At 44.4% G+C, this 24157-nt stretch overlaps 1 protein-coding gene across 2 annotated transcripts in view; it reads left to right on the forward strand.

Moving 5' to 3' along the window:
- Positions 1–24157, forward strand: part of LOC106568437 (E3 ubiquitin-protein ligase UHRF2) — a 46925-nt gene that overhangs the window by 16266 nt on the left and 6502 nt on the right. For both annotated transcript variants that reach the window (XM_014138767.3, XM_014138765.3), the window contains exons 2-8: positions 3843–4295; positions 12167–12504; positions 19377–19595; positions 20200–20309; positions 20752–20938; positions 21444–21567; positions 24010–24117. In XM_014138767.3, the coding sequence (XP_013994242.3) occupies positions 3843–4295; positions 12167–12504; positions 19377–19595; positions 20200–20309; positions 20752–20938; positions 21444–21567; positions 24010–24117 (1539 nt within the window). The remainder of the gene's footprint in view (positions 1–3842; positions 4296–12166; positions 12505–19376; positions 19596–20199; positions 20310–20751; positions 20939–21443; positions 21568–24009; positions 24118–24157) is intronic.

Below are 24157 nucleotides of genomic sequence, written 5' to 3' on the forward strand. Positions count from 1 at the left end.
CAACCCCCACCTGTGGACGTCGGGCCCTCATACCACCCTCATGGAGTCTGTTTCTGACCGTTTGAGCAGACACATGCACATTTGTGGCCTGCTGGAGGTCATTTTGCAGGGCTCTGGCAGTGCTCCTCCTGCTCCTCCTTGCACAAAGGCGGAGGTAGCGGTCCTGCTGCTGGGTTGTTGCCCTCCTACGGCCTCCTCCACGTCTCCTGATGTACTGGCCTGTCTCCTGGTAGCGCCTCCATGCTCTGGACACTACGCTGACAGACACAGCAAACCTTCTTGCCACAGCTCGCATTGATGTGCCATCCTGGATGAGCTGCACTACCTGAGCCACTTGTGTGGGTTGTAGACTCCGTCTCATGCTACCACTAAAGTGAAAGCACCGCCATCATTCAAAAGTGGCCAAAACATCAGCCAGGAAGCATAGGAACTGAGAAGTGGTCTGTGGTCACCACCTGCAGAACCACTCCTTTATTGGGGGCGTCTTGCTAATTGCCTATAATTTCCACCTGTTGTCTATTCCATTTGCACAACAGCATGTGAAATGTATTGTCAATCAGTGTTGCTTCCTGAGTGGACAGTTTGATTTCACAGAAGTGTGATTGACTTGGAGTTACATTGTGTTAAGTGTTCCCTTTATTTTTTTGAGCAGTGTGTACATATGGATTGTCTACTATGAGAGGGAGAATACAAAATACAGTGGTATATATATAAACATCCCTTTTTCAGGGCCCTGTCTTTCAAAGATAATTTGTAAAAGTCAAAATAACTTCACAGATCTTCATTGTAAAGGGTTTAAACACTGTTTCCCATGCTTGTTCAATGAACCATAAACAATTAAGGAACATGACTATTTTCTACATTGTAAATAATGGTGACGACATCAAAACTATGAAGTAACACATATGGAATCATACAGTAACCAAAAAAGTGTTAAACAAATCCAATGTATTTGAGATTCTTCAAATAGCCACCCTTTGCCTTGATGACAGCTTTTCACACTCTTGGCATTCTCTCAACCAGCTTCACCTGGACTGCTTTTCCAACAGTCTTGAAGGAGTTCCCACATATATGCTGAGCACTTGTTGGCTTCTTTTCCTTCATTCTGAGGTCCGACTCATCCCAAACAATCTCAGATTTGGTTTGGGACTCAATGAAAACAACAGTGACTGTAATAATTTATACTGCATGATGTTATTTTATTGTTCACATAAGGATATATCAAATTCTGATTATTACCCCTTTGTACACCAAGAGCGACATTTTGCAAAAGCAAATGGCAGTGAGCCAAAGAACCATAACATTTCAAATAGACCGGATGGATGGCATATTATCCAATCGGCCAAAAATTTCACCATCTGTTGAACATTTCTAAACACCAAATTTGTAAAAGTATTCAGACCCTTTGACGTTTTTCACATTTTGTTACGTTACAGCCTTATTCTCAAATTGATTAAATTGTTTTCCCCCTCATCAATCTACACACAACCCCATAATGACAAAGCAAGAACAGGTTTTTAGAAATGTTTTACAAATAAAAAAACTTTTTTATACATAAGTATTCAGACCCTTTACTCAGTACTTTGTTGAAGCGCCTTTGGCAGTGATTACAGCCTTGAGTCTTCTTTGACCCTACGAGCTTGGCAGACCTGTATTTGGGGAATTTCTCCCATTCTTCTCTGCAGATCCTCTCAAGCTCTGTCAGGTTGGGATGGGGAGCGTCGCTCCACAGTTATTTTCAGGTCTCTTCAGCGATATTCGATCGTGTTCAAGTCCGGGCTTCGGCTGGGCCACTCAAGGACATTCAGAGACTTGTCCCTAAGCCACTCCTGCTTTGTCTTCGCTGTGTGCTTAGGGTCATTGTCCTGTTGAGGCTAAGGTTTACCTTCCAATCTGAGGTCCTGAGCGCTCTGGATCAGGTTTTCATCAAGGATCTCTCTGTACTTTGCTCCGTTCATCTTTCCCTAGATCCTGACTAGTCTCCCAGTCCCTGCCCCTGAAAAACATCCCCACAGCATGATGCTGCCACCACCATGCTTCACTGTAGGGATGGTGCCAGGTTTCCTCCAGACGTGACGCTTGGCATTCAGGCCAAAGAGTTCAATCTTGGTTTTCATCATACCAAAGGATCTTGTTTCTCATGGTCTGAGAGTCCTTTAGGTGCCTTTTGGCAAACTCCAAGCATGTGCCTTTTACTGAAGAGTGGCTTCCGTCTGACCACTCTACCATAAAGGCCTGATTGGCGGAGTGTTGCAGAGACTGTTGTCATTCTGGATAGTCCACCCATCTCCACAGAGGAGCTCTGTCAGTGACCATCGGGTTCTTGGTCACCTCCCTTACCAAGTCCCTTCTCCCCCGATTGCTCAGTTTGGCACGGGCGGCCAGCTCTAGGAAGAGTCTTGGTGGTTCTAAACTTCTCCCATTTAAGAATGGTGGAGGCCACTGTGTTCTTGGGGACCTTCAATGTTTTGGTACCCTTCCTGTGTGTGTGTGTGTGTGTGTGTGTGTGTGTGTGTGTGTGTGTGTGTGTGTGTGTGTGATTTGAATATTTATATTTAATCCATTTTAGAATAAAGCTGTAACAAAATGTAGAAAAAGTCAAGGGGTCTGAGTACTTTCCGAATGCGCTGTAGAAAACATTCAATATCATGTACTAACTGCAGCAGTGTATTTTTCTTGTTGTATTTTTCTTGTTGTAACCTAAGGAGCCTGTAAAACATCTTGATAGAAAGTGGATTGCTTAGTTCATGGCTGCAGAGGGATATTATGCGAATTAGTCATTGACCCTCCGATGAAAGGTTTAATGCAGATAATGTACACTGTGTTATGGCGTTCCATGCATATCATCATTTCCCCTTTCCCAACACAATAGATGAATTCAAGTCAGTGTGCCACAGGCTGCCTAGTGTCCTTTTGTCCAGGATGGTTACCATAGAAATAGAATTACTAAAACGGACATTCCATTCAAGTCGATGTTCTGTGATGGGGAGTAATTATATTTCTATACTATGCTGTCAACGCCACACGGCAGACACACACACACATAAACACAGGGGGAGGGGGTCCTTTATTGGTTGTCATAGCGACTTAACCCCCCCTTCTAAGATTGTATGTATTTATTGGAGGAAAACATGCAGTGGAAGGCAGAGATTTGTTGTGCTGACTTCAGGTTTTGGGGAGACAAATTAAAATGTACAGCATATTTCCCGTTTCACAATGGTGATATTTCTTATTGGAATATTCTTGTTCTCATTGTCACAACTAAGATGCATTATTTCCCATGATTTCATTTTGAGAGATGCTGCCCCCACTGTAAAATGATTCCCTAGCCCCCTGGTTGCATAACAACTAGGACATTTGGCCCATGGACAGGGAGATAGAAACCTGTCTGGTACAGGACAGGTGGTGCAGAGCTATTGATTGAGTCTGGAGGTGTAGTAGCTCTTCTTTGTTCAGGTCTTTTATAGGTTTTCATTCTGAATGGTGCTGAGCATCAACACATTGTCCCTCCTCAGCCTTCTGCAGAATTCTGTCTTTTTGCCGTGCTCTTTGTTTGCCCTTGACAACCAGCTTGTGCTCGGCATACGCTTCCGACGACGAGTCAGTGACGCTATGCTGATTATTTAATATCGCACAAATGTCGGCCAAATGTCGCCCCCCCCCCCCCCCCCCCCACCAAAAAAACTAAAAACAAGACCAATATGTCTGCCTACCAGATCAATTTGTGTGTATTTTTCAGATGCAAGACGGCCAGATGCTGTTTGACTATCCCAAAGCTGTTTTACATCTCAAGAGGAATAAATACCTATCTGACAGATGGATTTGTGTCTTTTATTTTTCAGATGGAAGATGGCCACACACTGTATGACTACAACGTGGGTCTGAACGATATCGTCCAGCTGCTTATCCGTTCCCAAGCGGGGGACGCTCCAGACAGTCCTCTCATCTCTCCCTCCGTCATCTCCCCTGTCGTCAGCCCCAAGGAGTGTGACACACTGCCCCCCACCACCCCCAACACTACGACTGGTGCAGCTACCACCCCCTCTAAACCTACCACCGTGGCCCCAACACTTACCCCCAAACCCACCACAGTCAACAACAACAACACAACCACCACTGGCAACACCAGTACTACCACCAACATCAGTACCAGTAAGAAAACGAGTCACACCAGTGATCCCAATAACAACGGAGACGAGTCTTCTGGTCCACCGGCACCGCTGGAGAAGCACGACAACCAGCCATCAACCTCTACACGTCCCTTCCTCATAGACGCGGGAATTGGGGTGTTCAAGGTAAAGGAGAAATATCTTGCTGGACTGTGGTACAATTTTCTCTCAGGTTGATTCATTTGTGGTTTGAATAGGAAAGGCTGTGGGATAATATGCTATAGAATAAGAATATAATTAAGCAAAAAGGCCCGTGGGGGGGGGGGGGGGGGGGGGTTTGGACACAATGCGTCGTGCCTGGATAGAGCCCTTTACCGTGGTTTTATGGTCATATACCCAAACCCCTGAGGTGCCTTATTGCTGTTATAAACTGATTACCAACGTAAAAAGTGTCATACATGTGGAATACGGTTTGATATACCACGGCTTTCAGCCAATCAGCATTCAGGGCTCGAACCACCCAGTTTATGAAGCCTGATTTACCACAACTTTCAGCCATTCAGGAGCCAAACTACCTAGTTTATAATATAGAACAGGGGATCCCGAACCTTTTTTGCTCAGGTCCCCCGTCCAGCATTGGGGAACATCCCGCACTCCCCCTGTGCACGCCATGTCTTTTTCTATGGGTACAAGCACTGTTCATGACACAAACTGTTCACACCCCTCTTGTTAGTTGGGGAAACATTTTGCAGGTTTAAAGCTTATTTTCTTGCAATTCTATACATTTTGCCATGACTAATGTGTATTCATGTGATATTTGAATGACTCAAACATTACAACAAAATCTATGGGCTAAAAAAACATTAGCTGACATATGCTAGTTGATCTGGACAAGTTATAAATATCTCTCTAAGGTCTGCAATGACTCTACTATAGCTCAGCTGGTTTTAGAGAGAGCATTCACAACTCTACTATAGCTCAGCTGGTTATAGAGAGAGCATTCACAACTCTACTATAGCTCAGCTGGTTAGAGAGAGCATTCACAACTCTACTATAGCTCAGCTGGTTTGAGAGAGAGCATTCACAACTCTACTATAGCTCAGCTGGTTTGAGAGAGAGCATTCACAACTAAACTATAGCTCAGCTGGTTTGAGAGAGAGCATTCACAACTCTACTATAGCTCAGCTGGTTTGAGAGAGAGCATTCACAACTCTACTATAGCTCAGCTGGTTTGAGAGAGAGCATTCACAACTCTACTATAGCTCAGCTGGTTTGAGAGAGAGCATTCACAACTCTATAGCTCAGCTGGTTTGAGAGAGAGCATTCACAACTCTACTATAGCTCAGCTGGTTGTAGAGAGAGCATTCACAACTCTACTATAGCTCAGCTGGTTGTAGAGAGAGCATTCACAACTCTACTATAGCTCAGCTGGTTGTAGAGAGCATTCACAACTCTACTATAGCTCAGCTGGTTGTAGAGAGCATTCACAACTCTACTATAGCTCAGCTGGTTGTAGAGAGCATTCACAACTCTACTATAGCTCAGCTGGTTATTGAGAGAGCATTCACAACTCTACTATAGCTCAGCTGGTTGTAGAGAGAGCATTCACAACTCTACTATAGCTCAGCTGGTTGTAGAGAGAGCATTCACAACTCTACTATAGCTCAGCTGGTTGTAGAGAGCATTCACAACTCTACTATAGCTCAGCTGGTTGTAGAGAGAGCATTCACAACTACTATAGTTCAGCTGGTGTTAGAGAGAGCATTCACAACTCTATAATAGCTCAGCTGGTGTTAGAGAGAGCATTCACAACTCTACTATAGCTCAGCTGGTGTTAGAGAGAGCATTCACAACTCTACTATAGCTCAGCTGGTTGTAGAGAGAGAGCATTCACAACTCTACTATAGCTCAGCTGGTTGTAGAGAGAGCATTCACAACTCTACTATAGCTCAGCTGGTTGTAGAGAGAGCATTCACAACTCTACTATAGCTCAGCTGGTTGTAGAGAGCATTCACAACTCTACTATAGCTCAGCTGGTTGTAGAGAGCATTCACAACTCTACTATAGCTCAGCTGGTTATTGAGAGAGCATTCACAACTCTACTATAGCTCAGCTGGTTGTAGAGAGAGCATTCACAACTACTATAGCTCAGCTGGTTGTAGAGAGAGCATTCACAACTACTATAGCTCAGCTGGTTGTAGAGAGAGAGCATTCACAACTACTATAGCTCAGCTGGTTGTAGAGAGAGAGCATTCACAACTCTACTATAGCTCAGCTGGTTGTAGAGAGAGAGCATTCACAACTCTACTATAGCTCAGCTGGTTAGAGATAGAGAGCATTCACAACTCTACTATAGCTCAGCTGGTTAGAGAGAGAGAGCATTCACAACTCTACTATAGCTCAGCTGGTTAGAGAGAGAGAGCATTCACAACTCTACTATAGCTCAGCTGGTTGTAGAGAGCATTCACAACTCTACTATAGCTCAGCTGGTTATTGAGAGAGCATTCACAACTCTACTATAGCTCAGCTGGTTGTAGAGAGAGCATTCACAACTACTATAGCTCAGCTGGTGTTAGAGAGAGCATTCACAACTCTACTATAGCTCAGCTGGTGTTAGAGAGAGCATTCACAACTCTACTATAGCTCAGCTGGTTGTAGAGAGAGAGCATTCACAACTCTACTATAGCTCAGCTGGTTGTAGAGAGAGAGCATTCACAACTCTACTATAGCTCAGCTGGTTGTAGAGAGAGAGCATTCACAACTCTACTATAGCTCAGCTGGTTAGAGAGAGAGCATTCACAACTCTACTATAGCTCAGCTGGTTGTAGAGAGAGCATTCACAACTCTACTATAGCTCAGCTGGTTGTAGAGAGCATTCACAACTCTACTATAGCTCAGCTGGTTGTAGAGAGCATTCACAACTCTACTATAGCTCAGCTGGTTGTAGAGAGCATTCACAACTCTACTATAGCTCAGCTGGTTATTGAGAGAGCATTCACAACTGTACTATAGCTCAGCTGGTTGTAGAGAGAGCATTCACAACTACTATAGCTCAGCTGGTTGTAGAGAGAGAGCATTCACAACTCTACTATAGCTCAGCTGGTTGTAGAGAGAGAGCATTCACAACTCTACTATAGCTCAGCTGGTTGTAGAGAGAGAGCATTCACAACTCTACTATAGCTCAGCTGGTTAGAGAGAGAGAGCATTCACAACTCTACTATAGCTCAGCTGGTTGTAGAGAGAGCATTCACAACTCTACTATAGCTCAGCTGGTTGTAGAGAGAGCATTCACAACTCTACTATAGCTCAGCTGGTTGTAGAGAGAGCATTCACAACTCTACTATAGCTCAGCTGGTTGTAGAGAGAGCATTCACAACTCTACTATAGCTCAGCTGGTTGTAGAGAGGGAGCATTCACAACTCTACTATAGCTCAGCTGGTTGTAGAGAGGGAGCATTCACAACTCTACTATAGCTCAGCTGGTTGTAGAGAGGGAGCATTCACAACTCTACTATAGCTCAGCTGGTTATAGAGAGAGCATTCACAACTCTACTATAGCTCAGCTGGTTGTAGAGAGAGCATTCACAACTCTACTATAGCTCAGCTGGTGTTAGAGAGAGCATTCACAACTCTACTATAGCTTAGCTGGTTGTAGAGAGAGAGCATTCACAACTCTACTATAGCTCAGCTGGTTGTAGAGAGAGAGCATTCACAACTCTACTATAGCTCAGCTGGTTATAGAGAGAGCATTCACAACTCTACTATAGCTCAGCTGGTTGTGGAGAGAGCATTCACAACTCTACTATAGCTCAGTTGGTTGTGGAGAGAGCATTCACAATTTAGGAGACACTGAAATATGTTTTGTCATTAATTTCCTTGATGGCACTGGTACACCAGCAGGTCATGCAGCCTCATTTCACCACCTTTTCCCCTTTGCATTGCTGTGGTTTGGGCCCACATGCCTGTGGTAGTTTGAATTGGCAGCCATGTCTCAACTCCCTCAGCGTTCTGAGCTCCATCTCCATAGTGACCGGCCGACCCAGACGCAGGGCTCAGGACTGTTTAGCTACTGTAGCAGGTCCAGTGGTGTGGGTGCCAGTCAGGGCTCTGTCTGGCTGACTGGTGTGTGTGGGGTGGGTGGGTGCTTATATCTGTCCTATTTCACATGTGTGAATTGGAAATGTTTTTTGTTGTTGTTGCATATCCCAACTCTCCCGAGTCACCCTTGGAGAGTGAGGTCACGGCCAGGGGAGGTTGATATATTGTTCTGGTTCCTTATTCACAAAGCGTCTCAGAGTAGGAGTTATGCTGTAGGATCAGTGTAGCCTTTGAGCTCATAATGAATAGGATTTATATGGACCGGAGGGGTTGGGGGCGTCATACATCGGTACTCCTGTTCTGATAAGCATTTTGAATACTGGCCCTGTACTCAAGTCTCCCTGTTGAATGATGTCTGGATGGGACTGTACCTCATCTTTTACCTCATGGTATGTTCCTCTACAGATTTAATCTCCCCTTAGGCCTAGAATCAGATATCAGATTCTAAAAAAAAACATATTACCATGGAACAAATGGTTGCTAGGAATTTGTCTTGGTATTTTTTCTTATTCATACTCACTCAGAGTAAATGGTAGAGCTGCCACGTTTTGATAGACATGGCCTGTTCACAGTTAACACCAAAGCCAAGCTGCAGGGGAGCGTGGGCCTAAAGATGCCAAGCAGAACCAAGCTATGAGACACACTATACCCAGACACCAGCCCTGAGAGAGGGCCTGCTGCTGGCCAACCACAGCGGCTGTAAAAGATATGTGCTGGAACATGGACAGGACAGTCTCTTGGCTCAATGCTTATAGCGCCATCAAGGAGATGACTGCAGCTGTGTTTTCAGTTCCAAAAGTATGTGGACACCTGCTCGTCGAACATCTCATTCCAAAATCATGGGCATAAATATGGAGTTGGTCCCCCCCTTTGCTGCTATAACAGCCTCCAGTCTTCTGGAAAGGCTTTCCACTAGATGTTGGAACATTGCTGCGGGGACTTGCTTCCATTCAGCCACAACAGTATTAGTGAGGTCTGGCACTGATGTTGGGTCGATTAGGCCTGGCTCACAGTCGCTGTTCCTATTCATCCCGAAGGTGTTCGAGGTCAGGGCTCTGTGCAGGCCAGTCAAGTTCTTCCACACCGATCTCGACAAACTGTTTCTCTATGGACCTCGCTTTGTGCACAGGGGCATTGTCCATGCAGAAACAGGAATACAATGGGTGTAGATCTTACTGTGAAATACTTACAAGCCCTTAACCAACAATGCAGTTTTAAGAAAATAGTTTAAAAAAATATTTACTAAATAAACTAAAGTTAAAAAAATAAGATGTATGTATGTATGTATGTATGTATGTAGGGGTAAAGTGACTGCATATCTAATAACAGGGAGTAGCAGCAGTGTGAAAACAAAAAGGGGGGATGTCGATGCAAATAGTCTGGGTGGCCATTTTGATTAATTGTTCAGCAGTCTTATGGCTTAGATATAGAGGCTGATAAGGAGCCTTTTGGACCTAGACTTGGATGTCATTGTATGCTGTAGTGTTATGATTTCCCTTCACTGGAACTAAGGGGCCTAGCCCGAACCATGAAAAACAGCCCCAGACCATTATTCCTCCTCCACCAAACTTTACAGTGGGCACTATGCATTCAGACAGGTAGCGTTCTCCTGGCATCTGCCAAAACCCAGATTAGTCCGTCGGACTGCCAGATGGTGAAGCATGATTCATCCCTCCCGAGAATGCGTTTCCACTGTTCTGGAGTCCAATGGCGGCGAGCTTTACGCCACTGCAGCCGACCCTTGGCATCACACATGGTGATCTTAGGCTTGTGTGGCTGCACGGCCATGGAAACCCATTTCATGAAGCTCCCGACGAACAGTCATTGTGCTGACGTTGCTTCCAGAGTCAGTTTGGAACTCGGTAGTGAGTGTTGCAACCGAGGACAGACAATTTTTACGTGCCATGAGCTTCACCACTCGGCGGTCCTGTTCTGTGAACTTGTGTGGCCCACCATTTTGCGGCTGAGCCGTTGTTGCTCCTAGATGTTTCCACTTCACAATAACAGCACATACAGTTGACCAGGGCAGCTCTAGTAGGGCAGAAATTTGATGAAACTGACTTGTTGGAAAGGTGACATCCTATGACGGTGCCACTTTGAAAGCCACTGAGCTCTTCAGTAAGGCCATTCTGTTGCCAATGTTTCCCTATGGAGATTGCATGGCTGTGTGCTTGATTTTATACACCTGTCAGCAACGGATGTGGCTGAAATAGCCAAATCCACTAATTTGAAGGGGTGTCCACAAACTTTTGGCATTGTAGTGTACTAACAGGATTACTTAAACACTCAAATGTACCATTGTGCACTCTGACCCACTGTCTGATAAATGGCATATTTTATTATATTATGACTAATGATGGAGATGACTGACCAGCAAACAGGTTTATTCAGTAGATAAAACTGATGAGGTAAGCACACCCACACATAATGAACAGGAAGTAGTATATGTATTGTATGTACGTAGTGTGAACAGGAAGTAGTAGCTCTATGTAAACTTAATGTGAACAGAAAACACCAAAAAACACCAAAAATCTACTTAACTTCGATACTACTACTGTACTCCGTCTCAGTAGCAGTGATTTCAAGTTCCTCTGAAAGCTAACGTTTGTTTTAGTTTGTTCATGATCAATTGTTGCAGGTTCACGGTACCGGTATTATTGATGTGCTACTGTTTTTGGTGAGACTTGTAGGTTAAGATTTAAATTGTACTCAAACCAGTAGGTAAGGTCTCTGTAGTGTTGTGGTGTCTCCCTTGTAGTGATGTGTGTTTTCCTATATTTGTATTTTTAATCCCAGCCCCCATCCCTGCAAGAGGCCTTTTGCGTTTTGGTAGGCCGTCATTGTAAATAAGAATTTGTTCTTAACAGAGTTGCCTAGTTAAATAAATAAAATAAAAAATTGGCGTGTGGCCCAGAGGATGTCCCTGTCAATTAGCAGTCCCCGTTGGCCTGTGGAGATGAACATGGAGCTGATGACCGGAGCACATGAAAACAGCAGCCTGACTGAAGGCTTTGATTCTCATGTGAATTAATATGGAAAGGTACAAGCTTCGTCCTTTATAAACAGGCTGGTGGGTTTTGGAGACTAGAGTTGGCGTCGATTCCATTTAAATTCAGGAATTTGATTTACTTCCTGAACTGAAATGGACTTGACCCCCAAAAACCCCACTGTCCCTCCCAGCCTAACCCTAACTCAGCTCTTTAATTCAAGGACTTTACAACGATGTCTGATACTTTATATTCTGCATCTGTACAAGGCTGAGATCTGGATTGATGGTCTCTTGATGCGTCCTCGGTTTGTGTTATGATGCGTAACGTTGTTAGCTAATAGAGTTAGCCGCTCAGGGTGATGTCACTGTTCTGGAATCTTCATCCGTGAGTTCTTCAGTGAGTGTTTGTTGAGAGGCAAAGGGGGGACAGAGAACCTTCATCCACTGTAGCCATGATACACATTGTAAACATTGCTATGCTCAGAGGTCCCAGACAGCCTGTTGTTGGCCTTGCCCCTCCCTGTCTCCTAGCTCTGTTATGCATGTGAGCTGCTCATGTCCCATATACTGAGGCAAGGGCGGTGCATTTATAGCGTAGTCAATGGTGTTTAGCTAACACACTGGAGACAGCGCGTCTCTCATTTTGTCGCTAATCATTAACTTTTTCTCTCATCAAAACCTTCCATTGCCCAAGTAACTGAGGATTCTTTTCCGCCACTTTGTTCATGATGTCAACAAAAGTAAAAAGGCTTTGACTAATAGGAAGACTTTTAACATTTCATCACTATCCTTGAAATGTCCCATGAGTCTGTTGCTTTGTTTACCCAGAAACCTGTTATTGCTTTCATCAGTACTCACATCAGTACTCACAGCCAGTAGCACTCTGCACAGCCATTCATTTTAATTGTACATGTGCATTTTATTCATAGTTGAAAGGTAAACTCAATTTTCTGTTATTTTTCTCCTTTCAGATAAACGAATTGGTGGACTGCAGAGACATAAGCATCGGTGCCTGGTTTGAAGCCTGCATCGACAGCGTGTCACACAGCCCAAAGGGACAGCACAGCACCAGTAAAGCTCCTACAGCAGGGAAGGTTGGCAGGCCTAGCAAAAGGACTAACGGCAAGCTTGAGACAGAGCCGGGCCAAAGCCACCTCTCCTCCTCAGACAATAATAATGGGAATAATTCTTCTTCTGTGTTGAACTCTGACAGTATTGGGCCAGGGGCTGGGCCCTCCACCTCTCAAACAGACTATACCGCCACAGACAAAGAGAAGGAGGATGTGACGTACCACATCAGATATGATGAGTAAGTTGTCAGTGCTTTCTGACCTACTAGGTTTGCTATCGCAGATTCATATTTTCCTTTTTTGTTTGCTCACGGTTTTAGAAAAGTTGAATTCAGTTTGGTGGGATTAACCAACTGAGTGGTGATGGAGCCTACCAGGTAAGTAAGGACTGTGTAGACTGGGGTGCTTGGGAGTTCAGGAAGAGGTGAGATTGCATGCTACATATGAATAAATGAATGATCTAAGCCATAAAAACGGCTGTATAACACGATATGCACTTACAGTATTTAGTGCTGCACCATTAGATACAGAGGAGGAGCGATTACATGCCATATAAATCCCTGTATATCTACCATGATAGTTCTTGATGTAGTGCTACACCATTGGAGTTGATTTACAATAGCTCCACCCTCTCATTTGACCTTTAACCCAGGAAACAAAAGCTCAGGCGCTAATTGAAGAGAATACTATTTCCCCGATTGCCTTGGTGAGTCAGTCAAATGGAAATCGATGTGCAACAGGAAGTCATTTCCTGTCTCAGAGATCCATTAGAAAAAGGAATAAAAACAATTTGTCTGCAGCGTTGATCCTGGAGGGAGTATGTATGTTTTTAGGACTGACGCATAACTTTCATTTACACACAGTTGCTAGGCGGAGAGTAATAGCCAGATGAAATAGACAAGATATAGTTACATTCTGGATACATCCTGTCAGTTTGGAAATCGGAAATGTTGAATTGCATTTTTACTATATTTACACAACTTCCATGGCTTCCAACTTCTCTAAAAACCACATTGTCACTAGTTGGTGTTGTGAACAAAATCTGGGACAATGTGTTCAGTTTTACATGCAATCAAAGTAGGGAACATCTGCAACATATTAATGCAAAATGTTTTTTATTTAACTCACGCAATTTAAGCAGAAATCGCCCTACATCCTGCTGGATGGTGAAAGTTCCCCTGTAGGGATGTTGGGGATGTGAACCCACAACCCTTAGGTTCAGAGGGAACAGGAAAGGGGGCTCAGGTTGGAGCAGCTTGTTTACAACCACAGCCCCTGATTTATCCCTCCCTGCCTGCAGCTTATAAGGGAGTGTAGAACAGGGTGGTGGAGGGGAAGCTGCTAAATAGAATTTGGAGTCATCTTTTTCTGGTGAATCCATTCAGAAGGAGCCGTTTCCATGGTAACCACGGAGTTCTCGGGAGCGTTACTCGCAACCGCCTCATCTCCACATTCTAATTGCTGCCTAAAATTGAGTGGCACATCTAGCATGTCACATGGCGAGGTACAGGAGGCTCGTTGCTGTGTGAACCACATACACCACCAATGCTGTTGAAGAGTAGCTATCAATCTCTTCAGCCATTGGCCATATTTCAATATGATCAGTGTTTGACTTGGGCAGGAGCTCACTGACGCTGACTACCAGCACCTCACATTATATACTGCTTGAGCTCATGTTCCTCTTATAGAATATTAGTTCAAAAGTATTGTGGAGGTCCTGAACCAAAATATACACAGTACTGACACCCAAAATGAGTACCGACGTCTATTTTCAGTCCAAGACAAGCACTGAGTATGATGATTGCAAATAACAACAATGCATATTTCAAATGACCCCAAGCCAAGCAGCTTCTCTCTCTGGCTCTGATTGGTAAACGACACAATCTACCTTCCCAGGTTTTTACTGTTTGTTAGAGCGCGGAGGGTTTTCCTCTTCTCCTTTGTGTGCGTTGTAGTTAGGCAAGGCTTCCCAAGGTTCTTGCTGTATAATTTGATGCAGAAAAACAGCCTGTTTCACATTGAAATCTCGAACTAATTTCCAACAAAACTGTTGCCTCCAAGATAAAGAATCCTCTGTTTTTCTATACTAACGAGCATCTCAGATCTGGCTTATGGTCAGTCTAGTATTTGGCCCAACCAATGCATGTACATCCATCCAACCAGAAAAAAAAACCTGGATAGCTTAAATAATACAATTATCAGATTATATGGTTATATAATAAAGATAAGAAGGAATATATTTCCGCAGAGACCATGCTATTTCAGTATTGTGGCAGTTACCCCCCCCCCCCCCCTTCTAATTTAGCTGCATGGATTAAACCTGGTACTTAGATGTAACAGATCTAATTCAGTGTATTTTCATTCAGTGTATTTCACTATTGCTAAAGGCAGACTGAGACCAAATGCCTGCAGGTCCATTGAATGATAAAATAATACCGCTGTTACAACACACTTGGCAACCTTGTATTGCGTGAATAGATCCAACCAGGACTGCCTGCCTGCTAGTAAATTACTCCCCCACTGTCCTCTCAATGCACTTCACTTCACTTATCCTCCCTCTTGTTTTCAGATTAAATGTGATTAAACAGATCTTGAAAAAAAAAAAGTACCGTTTCCATTTAAATCCTCAATTACAAATTAACAGAGAGGTTAACAGAATGTGATCATTTCACCCGTGATGCTACCATGGAGTAATTGCGCTCAACTAAGAACGTGTGTGTGTGTGTGTGTGTGTGTGTGTGTGTATGTGTGTGTCCTCATCATCTGAACCCAGAGACCCTATCAAACCATGCAGCTTATCTGACAGCCATGGGACCCAACAAAACGATATTGGTTTCACGTCTCTCCTCCATATGCTGTACATGAGATCTGTCTGGTTGTCTACTTATAATGTTGATCACAGTCTCTCCAGTCAACACTCAAAATTCCACAATCTAAAACCCAAATTCTAAATGACATTCTAGAATCGCTGCTTCCTGCTCCTCCCAGGTCCCATGTTCAGTATGAGGGTCTGTGTGGCCCATGTTGGGGGTGGACCACCGTGTCCTGAACACTGACTTCTGTTCTGTTCTCCCCCTACGGAGCCTCCTGTTACCCTCCCAGTGTCCCAGCACATTGACTTCTGTTCTCCCCCTACGGAGCCTCTGTAATCCCCGCCACCCAAAAAAGGAAATCCGTGCCTCTAGCCTGCTACCCTCACACAGTGTCCCAGCACACTGACGACTTGAAGCCGTTACTGTGCCCAAGCATTCTTCTCTAGTGTCTACTCACCTATACACTAGTCATGCTGATGGACTGAATTGTAAAATGCATTCTAGTAGAATGCATAAATGACTTGCATTGACAGGACACATTAGCATACATGTGTTTGGCAGTGGGGGCCCAATGCACTCCCTCTCTCTCACACACAGAAACACACACATGTACACACACTCACACACACATGTACACACACACACACATGAACAGACACACACATGTAGAGAGTGTTGCTGTGAACCATATGCTGGTCTTTCTCTCCCTCTGTGTAAAGCGTCGGCCCGGGGGCTATAGAGGGTGTGTGTGTGTGTGGGGTACCATGGATTGATATTCAGGACATGAACATGATTGTGCAGGGAGCACATGCAGGGAGAGAGAATGTGAGGGTCGATCAGACCGAGGAGGTTGTGTCTGAAACGGCACCCTATTCCCTATATACTGCACTACTTTAGACCAGAGCCCTATGGCACCCTATTCCCTTTATAGTGCACTACTTTAGACCAGAGCCCTATGGCACCCTATTCCCTTTTATAGTGCACTACTTTAGACCAGAGCCCAATGGTACCCTATTCCCTTTTATAGTGCACTACTTTAGACCAGAGCCCGAATGCACCCTATTCCCTTTATAGTGCACTACTTTAGACCAGAGCCCTAATGCAGGTCCACTTCTATCTAGGTTTCATAGTACAGCCAGTGGCAGCTAAGCCTCCTCTCCATGCTAATGTGTGTACCTCCAATCTTTCTTCTATCATCCAATCAATGGTCAAATCTATGTTCCTGTGGTCAGGATTCCATCACCCCAACACTGTCACATTTAGATGATGGAGGATGGGCTGAGAAGATCAGCACAAAATCCTTCAGAAACCACTGTAATTGTATTTCAGCAGAGTGTTAGATGCATCTGTCTAGTCAGTGTGTTACTAACTCAAATGAGATGGTCAGACAGATGCATGAGAAGGTCAGAGGAAAGCTCTGTGATTTGTGACGTGTGTGTGTGTGTGTGTGTGTGTGTGTGTGTGTGTGTGTGTGTGTGTGTGTGTGAAAAGCATTGTGTTAAGCAGACGTAGCTGAGCTAATCTCCAGCTTTCACACCGTCCCTTTGAAACGGTAGATCCCCTTGTTGTCTCTTCTCTCCTGATCTCCGCCACAGAGATCCTATTGTTTTATACATTAGACATTCTTTTGATGTAAAACTCTGATAACCTGGGGGATGTGGGGAATAGGGAGGGATGTATTTGACATACATGCATACATACATACATACATACATACATACATACATACAGTATAGCCTACACTTGCATAATTTACTATTTTCTTTTGACGATACATACTTGACAAACTCTTTCTACATCTCTAAGCCTGTTGAATTAGCCCCAGTTCACAGTGCATATTATATTTGCTATCTGAGTGCCTGCATGTGTGAAATATCAATTTATCTAAAGAGGTGAACCTGGACCCAGTTTTCCTTGCATGAAAAAGATTAGTGACTACCCAAGGAGAGCCCAGATACAGGGGTGTAGCGCTGCCGTAGTGGAGGTGAACGGTGCTCCCTCACCTTTGTTTTTCAATTTGAGAATACCCTGAGCTGGTAAAAATATTTCTGGAAAATTGAAGTCTGATACATTTTAAATGATATTTAATTACCACTAAAGTTCCATGAAAACGATCGAATGACAAACTAAATAAATATGTAGGCTATAGCAGCACATAGGTTGGTAAATGGTGGTGTCTTCCCTCTCTCTCTTTCTCTCTCTCTAGCGATGGCACAAATTAGGAATAAACTGTAGGCGTGTGCAGAGGCCCGTCGGTCGGAGGCTTGGCCACTTTGAATGGGCCAAATGCGACATAACAAGAACTGCCACAGACAGAACTCCAGAGGTTGACTTGGGGCTCATGTACCACGTACTTGAACTCACCTTACTGTCCGAGTGCTTAACTTACGTACCACCTATATTGTGTATGCAGAGAAAGTGATCCACCACATGAACTTTGTCATCACACTAACGAGATCTAGGATCCAAATTCACCGCGTGTCTGCCTTGACGTTCATAAAACTCCACGGACACCTCTTGCGCAGTGGAACCCAGAACGATATGTTGACCACTTGGTTACGGTGAAGTCCTTTCAGCGCCACAATTTTGAAGGGCGCTCAAATCACTTAAAATAACCCTCATCAAGATCTGTTGCCTAACCCTAATAGTCCTACTCATATTATTATTATTATTATTATTATAAATAGAAGATTATCACTTCTCATAATGGTGCTCATTAAGTCAATTTAAATCAAAGCTGAATGAATGTCTCTCAAGATCACATAATGATGAATAAGTATTTTACATAACAGAATCTAATATAATTGCATATACTGTAGCATAGTAGGCCTATAATATGTTACACCAAATACACCTCAGTCATTTCTTATCTGAAGCTGAATAGTCAACAACAAAAATCCTGCACCAAAACTAAACGGCGCATGCCGATAGGCAGGATTTACGTGTTCGTAACAGCTGTCCAGCGATCCTAGTTGATTGGTGTTTGTTCTGATGATGGACACAATGAAGCACATTGGATGTGCAGGATCAACAAGATGCTGACGGCTGTAGATTTGTGATTTGTCGCTTGCATCTCAATATCAGACTGGGGATTTTGTAATCAAACATCAACAATTTACCAAAAATAGTACAAAATACAATAAACTTAAGTTCCTGACGATAGACACAAGGAAATACATTAGATGTGCAGGACAACAGTATGTTGATGGCTGTAGATTCCTGATTTGTCTGTTTTAGCATTGAAATAACTGTGAATTAGCAGGGTGCTAAAGTGTTAAAGAATGTGATCTACCGCTTGCATGTCAATATCAGGCTGGGAAGAATTTACATGTGCGATCTCCACCTATCTGCAAGCATGACCAATAGCATAACACCTTACTGATATGTAAATTCAAACAACCAATAGGAATACATAAACATTGAAATACGAATTTCTGCAGTGTCAGGTGGAAAGATAACAACCATCCTGTTACACTTTAATCAAAATGTGCCTAGAACAAAGGCTAATAGTTAACACCATCTGCTTAAATTCACTCATGAAACAGTCATTCAAAAATATTTAAATGCATATTCCCATGAAACAGTAATTCAAAAAGATTAAATGCATATTCCCATGAAACAGTAATTCAAAAAGATTTAAATGCATATTCCCATGAAAATGATCGGTGATCAAATGACTGGCATGCTGTTTGGATATTTCACGGGTAAAACGTGAATTATCATTCACAAATGACAGTGATGATGGTCTATTTTGAAATGAGTTATGCCCCTAACTTGGTTTTTGTGTGGGCATAGGCAGACGTTGCGATTGGAGGATGCATTTTATACATATTCTATAATGGTATTCAATAGGCTACAAATGTGGATTGAAAAATGACGTCATTATATAAAATAAATGTGCTCCCTCGCCTAAAAGAAATAGCACTACTGCACAAATAACACATCTGAAGATTTTTTGTTGTGATTTTGCTATACAAAAAATCTATGCAAATGTGTGGTTTGCATCACTTAAAATGTCAGATGTTGCATATACGTTACGAACATTTCAAGTGACTATACTTTGCCAAAAATGTATATTTTTCATAGGAAATGTACTCAGGTGTGTTGACATCTTATGAGCATTTTGCATGCATTGAATTAGCCAAGCATAAGCCAAGCAGTCCTGTCAATTCCCTTTGAGAGTAATTCATTTAGGAGATTTACACTCCCTGTAGATGCTTTACATAATGAATGCATTTTGATGTTATGTGGAGGAGGATGATGATGATGATAAAGATGATATTCTTTGCTCTCCCTAGTTACCCTGAGAACGGCGTGGTGGAGATGTGTGGCGGTAACGTGCGGCCGCGGGCTCGGACCCTACTCAGGTGGGACCAGCTCACGGTAGGCCTGGTTGTCATGGTGAACTACAACATAGAGATCCCTGAGGAGAGGGGCTTCTGGTTCGATGCTGAGATTACAGCACTCAATGAGATCTCCAGGACCAACAAGGAGGTCCGCATCAGAATCCTGCTGGGGTAAGAGAGGACATGCTGGGGTAAGAGAGGACATGCTGGGGTAAGAGAGGACATGCTGGGGTAAGAGAGGACATGCTGGGGTAAGAGAGGACATGCTGGGGTAAGAGAGGACATGCTGGGGTAAGAGAGGACATGCTGGGGTAAGAGAGGACATGCTGGGGTAAGAGAGGACATGCTGGGGTAAGAGAGGACATGCTGGGGTAAGAGAGGACATGCTGGGGTAAGAGAGGACATGCTGGGGTAACAGAGGGCATGTTGGGGTAACAGAGGGCATGTTGGGGTAAGAGAGGGCATGTTGGGGTAACAGAGGGCATGTTGGGGTAACAGAGGGCATGTTGGGGTAACAGAGGGCATGTTGGGGTAACAGAGACCTGTCATGGGACAATTTCCGTTGGGAAAGTCTGTTTCTCTCTTCTAGGTCAGGTGGTTATGCCAGTTATGTAACTTAGATATTTCTGCTTACACAAGTTAAGCGGACTTTCTCTATTTCTGTTTGTTAACCTCAAAACATCCTAATAGCCTGGCTGAGTGGGTGTAGAGAACATTCCCTGTGGAGCTCTGATGGACTGATTAACACATTCTCTCTCCCCTCCTCTCTTCCCAGAGGGCCAGGGGACGTCATCCCAGACTGTAAACTGTTGTTTCTGGATGAGATCTATCAGATTGAGAAGACTGGAGCACACTCGCTGTCTGCTGTAGATGGACAGTTCAAACGTAGGCCTCAGCACACTCATACCAATACTACAGCCAATCAGGGCTGAGATGGGGCATACCACAGCCAATCAGGGCTGAGATAGGTCTACCTAGTACGCCAGCTGTTCTAGAAGCGCTGAGGTCAAGGGGGTACTGCAAAGAAGTAACTTGAAATTGTTTTCATCAATTAGCCTGAAATTGATACATTTCAAATCCTTCTTATATAGCATTCTGCATATTCAATTTAAATGGCAAGATTACATGGGTTCTTGGCATCAATATGTGCATGTGTGTTTGTGGTGCGTGTGGGCTTATGGGTATTTGTCTTATGGTTTTGTTTGCCTGTGTGTGTGCGCCAATTCTTTGCATATGTATTTGTGTGTCTGTGAGTGTGTGTGCACACCGGTGTATGTGTTTACATGTGCGTCTGTGTGTGTATGTTTGTGCGCCGGGATGGATCCAGGCAAGAGCGGGCCGGAGTGTAAGCACTGCAAGACGGACCCCGAGTCGGAGTGCAGGTTCTGCTCGTGCTGCGTGTGTGGAGGGAAGCAGGATGCCCATATGCAGCTGCTGTGTGATGAGTGTAACATGGCCTTCCATATATACTGTCTCAACCCACCGCTAGCCACCATACCTGACGACGAGGACTGGTGAGCTCTGACCTGGTCATCCCAGATCACCTGGGGGTGCTATACTCACATAGGATGACCCTATGGGCCCTGGTCAAAAGTAGTGCGCTATATAGGGAATAGGGTGCCCTTTGGGATGTAGACAAGACCTGTGCACTGATGGCTGGTGGAGCAAGTATGATGCACGATGTCAATTGACTCTAATGATTGAACATGCATTGTGAGTGTCATAGTCATGTTTACATGTTAGTGCTGACTGAGATATAGATATGCCTTTAGCCATATGAATAACTTCCACATTCTATATTTTCCTTTGGGTGCCAGTCTAGATTTTATTGTAGGTACCAGATTTCTCTCTCATAGATGTCTTAGTAACACACTGTCTATACAAAAGACACTGACACCAACAGTATACTACCAGTAGTAGTTTCTCTCCTGTCCATCTACATTGACTTCCTGTGTTGATAATGCTCTGAGAGGCAGTAGATCAGTAAGGGAGTTATGATTACTGTGTTGTGCTCGGCAGGTACTGTCCCACCTGTAAGAACGACACCAGTGAGGTGGTTAAGGCCGGGGAGAAGCTGAAGGCCAGTAAGAAGAAAGCCAAGATGCCCTCGGCCCATACAGAGAGCCAGAGGGACTGGGGCAAGGTGAGACAGACAGGGTCCTTCACACTAACCCCTGGGCCCATACAGAGAGGGACTGGGGCAAGGTGAGACAGACAGGGTCCTTCACACTAACCCCTGGGCCCATACAGAGAGGGACTGGGGCAAGGTGAGACAGACAGGGTCCTTCACACTAACCCCTGGGCCCATACAGAGAGGGACTGGGGCAAGGTGAGACAGACAGGGTCCTTCACACTAACCCCTGGGCCCATACAGAGAGCCAGAGGGACTGGGGCAAGGTGAGACAGACAGGGTCCTTCACACTAACCCCTGGGCCCATACAGAGAGGGACTGGGGCAAGGTGAGACAGACAGGGTCCTTCACACTAACCCCTGGGCCCATACAGAGAGGGACTGGGGCAAGGTGAGACAGACAGGGTCCTTCACACTAACCCCTGGGCCCATACAGAGAGGGACTGGGGCAAGGTGAGACAGACAGGGTCCTTCACACTAACCCCTGGGCCCATACAGAGAGCCAGAGGGACTGGGGCAAGGTGAGACAGACAGGGTCCTTCACACTAACCCCTGGGCCCATACAGAGAGGGACTGGGGCAAGGTGAGACAGACAGGGTCCTTCACACTAACCCCTGGGCCTATACAGAGAGGGACTGGGGCAAGGTGAGACAGACAGGGTCCTTCACACTAATCCCTGGGCCCAAGGTGGGGGACTAAGTTTACATCCCAAATGGCACACTATCCTCTACATAGTGCACTACTTTAAAACAAAGTAGTGCACTATGTAGGGAATAAGTTGCCATTTGTGATGCAGCCTAATATTTCCTAATGACATGGGTCACACCAGGGGGTTGGGGCCAATTCCATTTTTTTAAATTCAGTAAGTAAAGTTACTGGTTCTCAGTTTCAGCAGAATTGAAGTGGAATTGATCCCAACCCTGGGTCAGATCAGGTCATGGGCATTGGCAGAATCACTATGTGGTTATCAAAATTCTAAAGGGGGACTGAGGAGAGAATTTGGTGTTTGAAACGATTCTTCAAATTTGTTCTCTGGCTGTCAAGGACTCTAGCTAAACTATGTGGGGTAACTTAATTTGTTTGACTCGTTACATATTTCAACGGAAGAAAGAGGCGGTATCTTGGCCTGGACTGGAGCTCATATTTGAATGCCTCACTCAGAAGGAGGACCTCCTTGGTTCTTTTGGCAGCAGACAGAATGAGTGAGACACACACACACACGGGTGGCAAACAGAACTGTCATTGTCTAGCACTTTGTTCCGCTAACAGAAGCCGTTGGCCTGTTGAGTCAGTGTTAGCAGAACAAAGTAGATCTCTTGTTCACGGCTTGGTAGCAGAGTTACTGAGTGCTACTGAAGGAGTCAATTGGCAGCAGGTAGCAGTGGCCAAGCTTGGGTATGTTCATTATTCACCAAACCCGAAGAGAACGGACTGAGACCGGGATGGACTACCTGGACTTCCATTAAGAACTACTCATTTTTGTTTTCTGTTGCAAAATGTTTTGCGTCAGTGTGCCCTACTGAACAAAACTGTACTTTTCAATGTCAAACTAAAATGAGTATTATTTCTTATTGGACAAGTCCAGGTTGTGCCTTCCCATTTTACTCAGTAGTCTTCTGTTTGGTTCCTACTGAACATGACCCAGGCCCACAGTAAGTTCCTCTGCTCTCACTAAGATGTGTGTTATTCTGTGTTGGCTAACTCCCTCTCACACTGTGAGGCGACGGTAACAATGCCATTTAAAACGTTTTGCTACAATGTGTTCAACTGAATGCAACCCAGGCCCAGGTAACACGGGCAGGCCCTCGGTAAGTTACTCTGACTAAGCCACAGTGTTTGCTGTCTCTCTCTCACGCTGTGAGGCGATGGTAACAATGCTATTTAAAATGACTCAGCAGAGTGAAGTTCTTTTCCTGGAACCAAAGTAGGGGAAAATAGCTAACCCCATTGTTTCCCAGAAATACACCATGGATGCGTACCAAACGGGACCCTAATTCCCTATGTAGTGCACTACTTTTGATCAGGGCCCATAAGGTTCTGGTCAAAAGCAGTGCACTATATAGGGAATTTAGTGCCATTTGGAACGCATAGAATGCTAATTGAAAACAGACTATTCTGTACATTAGTATGTATTTATGTGCTAAACAAGGTGTTTTTTTTTGGGGAGGGGGGGGGGGGGTTACTCATGGTTTGGGAATGTTATGAGAGAGAAACACTGAGGAATGAATCAAATTGTCCAGCACTTTAATAATATAAACATTTCCAGCCCGGAAAATGGATTCTTGTTATACATACAATACTATTCAGGTCTGATTAGGTTATATGGTAGCTAAAACTTATACTAGGAAGTCCTTGGTTTATGTAATGTGTGTGTGTGTGGTCCAACATGTGAATACATGCTAGCTAAAGCATGCATGATTAAGTCCTTCCCCTGAATGCCCTGTTGATGTTACAGGGTATGGCCTGTGTGGGGCGCACTAAGGAATGTACCATCGTCCCTTCCAACCATTACGGGCCCGTACCTGGGGTTCCCGTGGGAACAACATGGAAGTTCCGCGTTCAGGTGAGCCAATGGGAACGAGGTTTGGTACCATGTGACCATA

Source organism: Salmo salar, chromosome 13, assembly GCF_965601325.2.
Source record: "Salmo salar chromosome 13, fSalSal1, whole genome shotgun sequence".
NCBI lineage: Eukaryota > Metazoa > Chordata > Actinopteri > Salmoniformes > Salmonidae > Salmo > Salmo salar.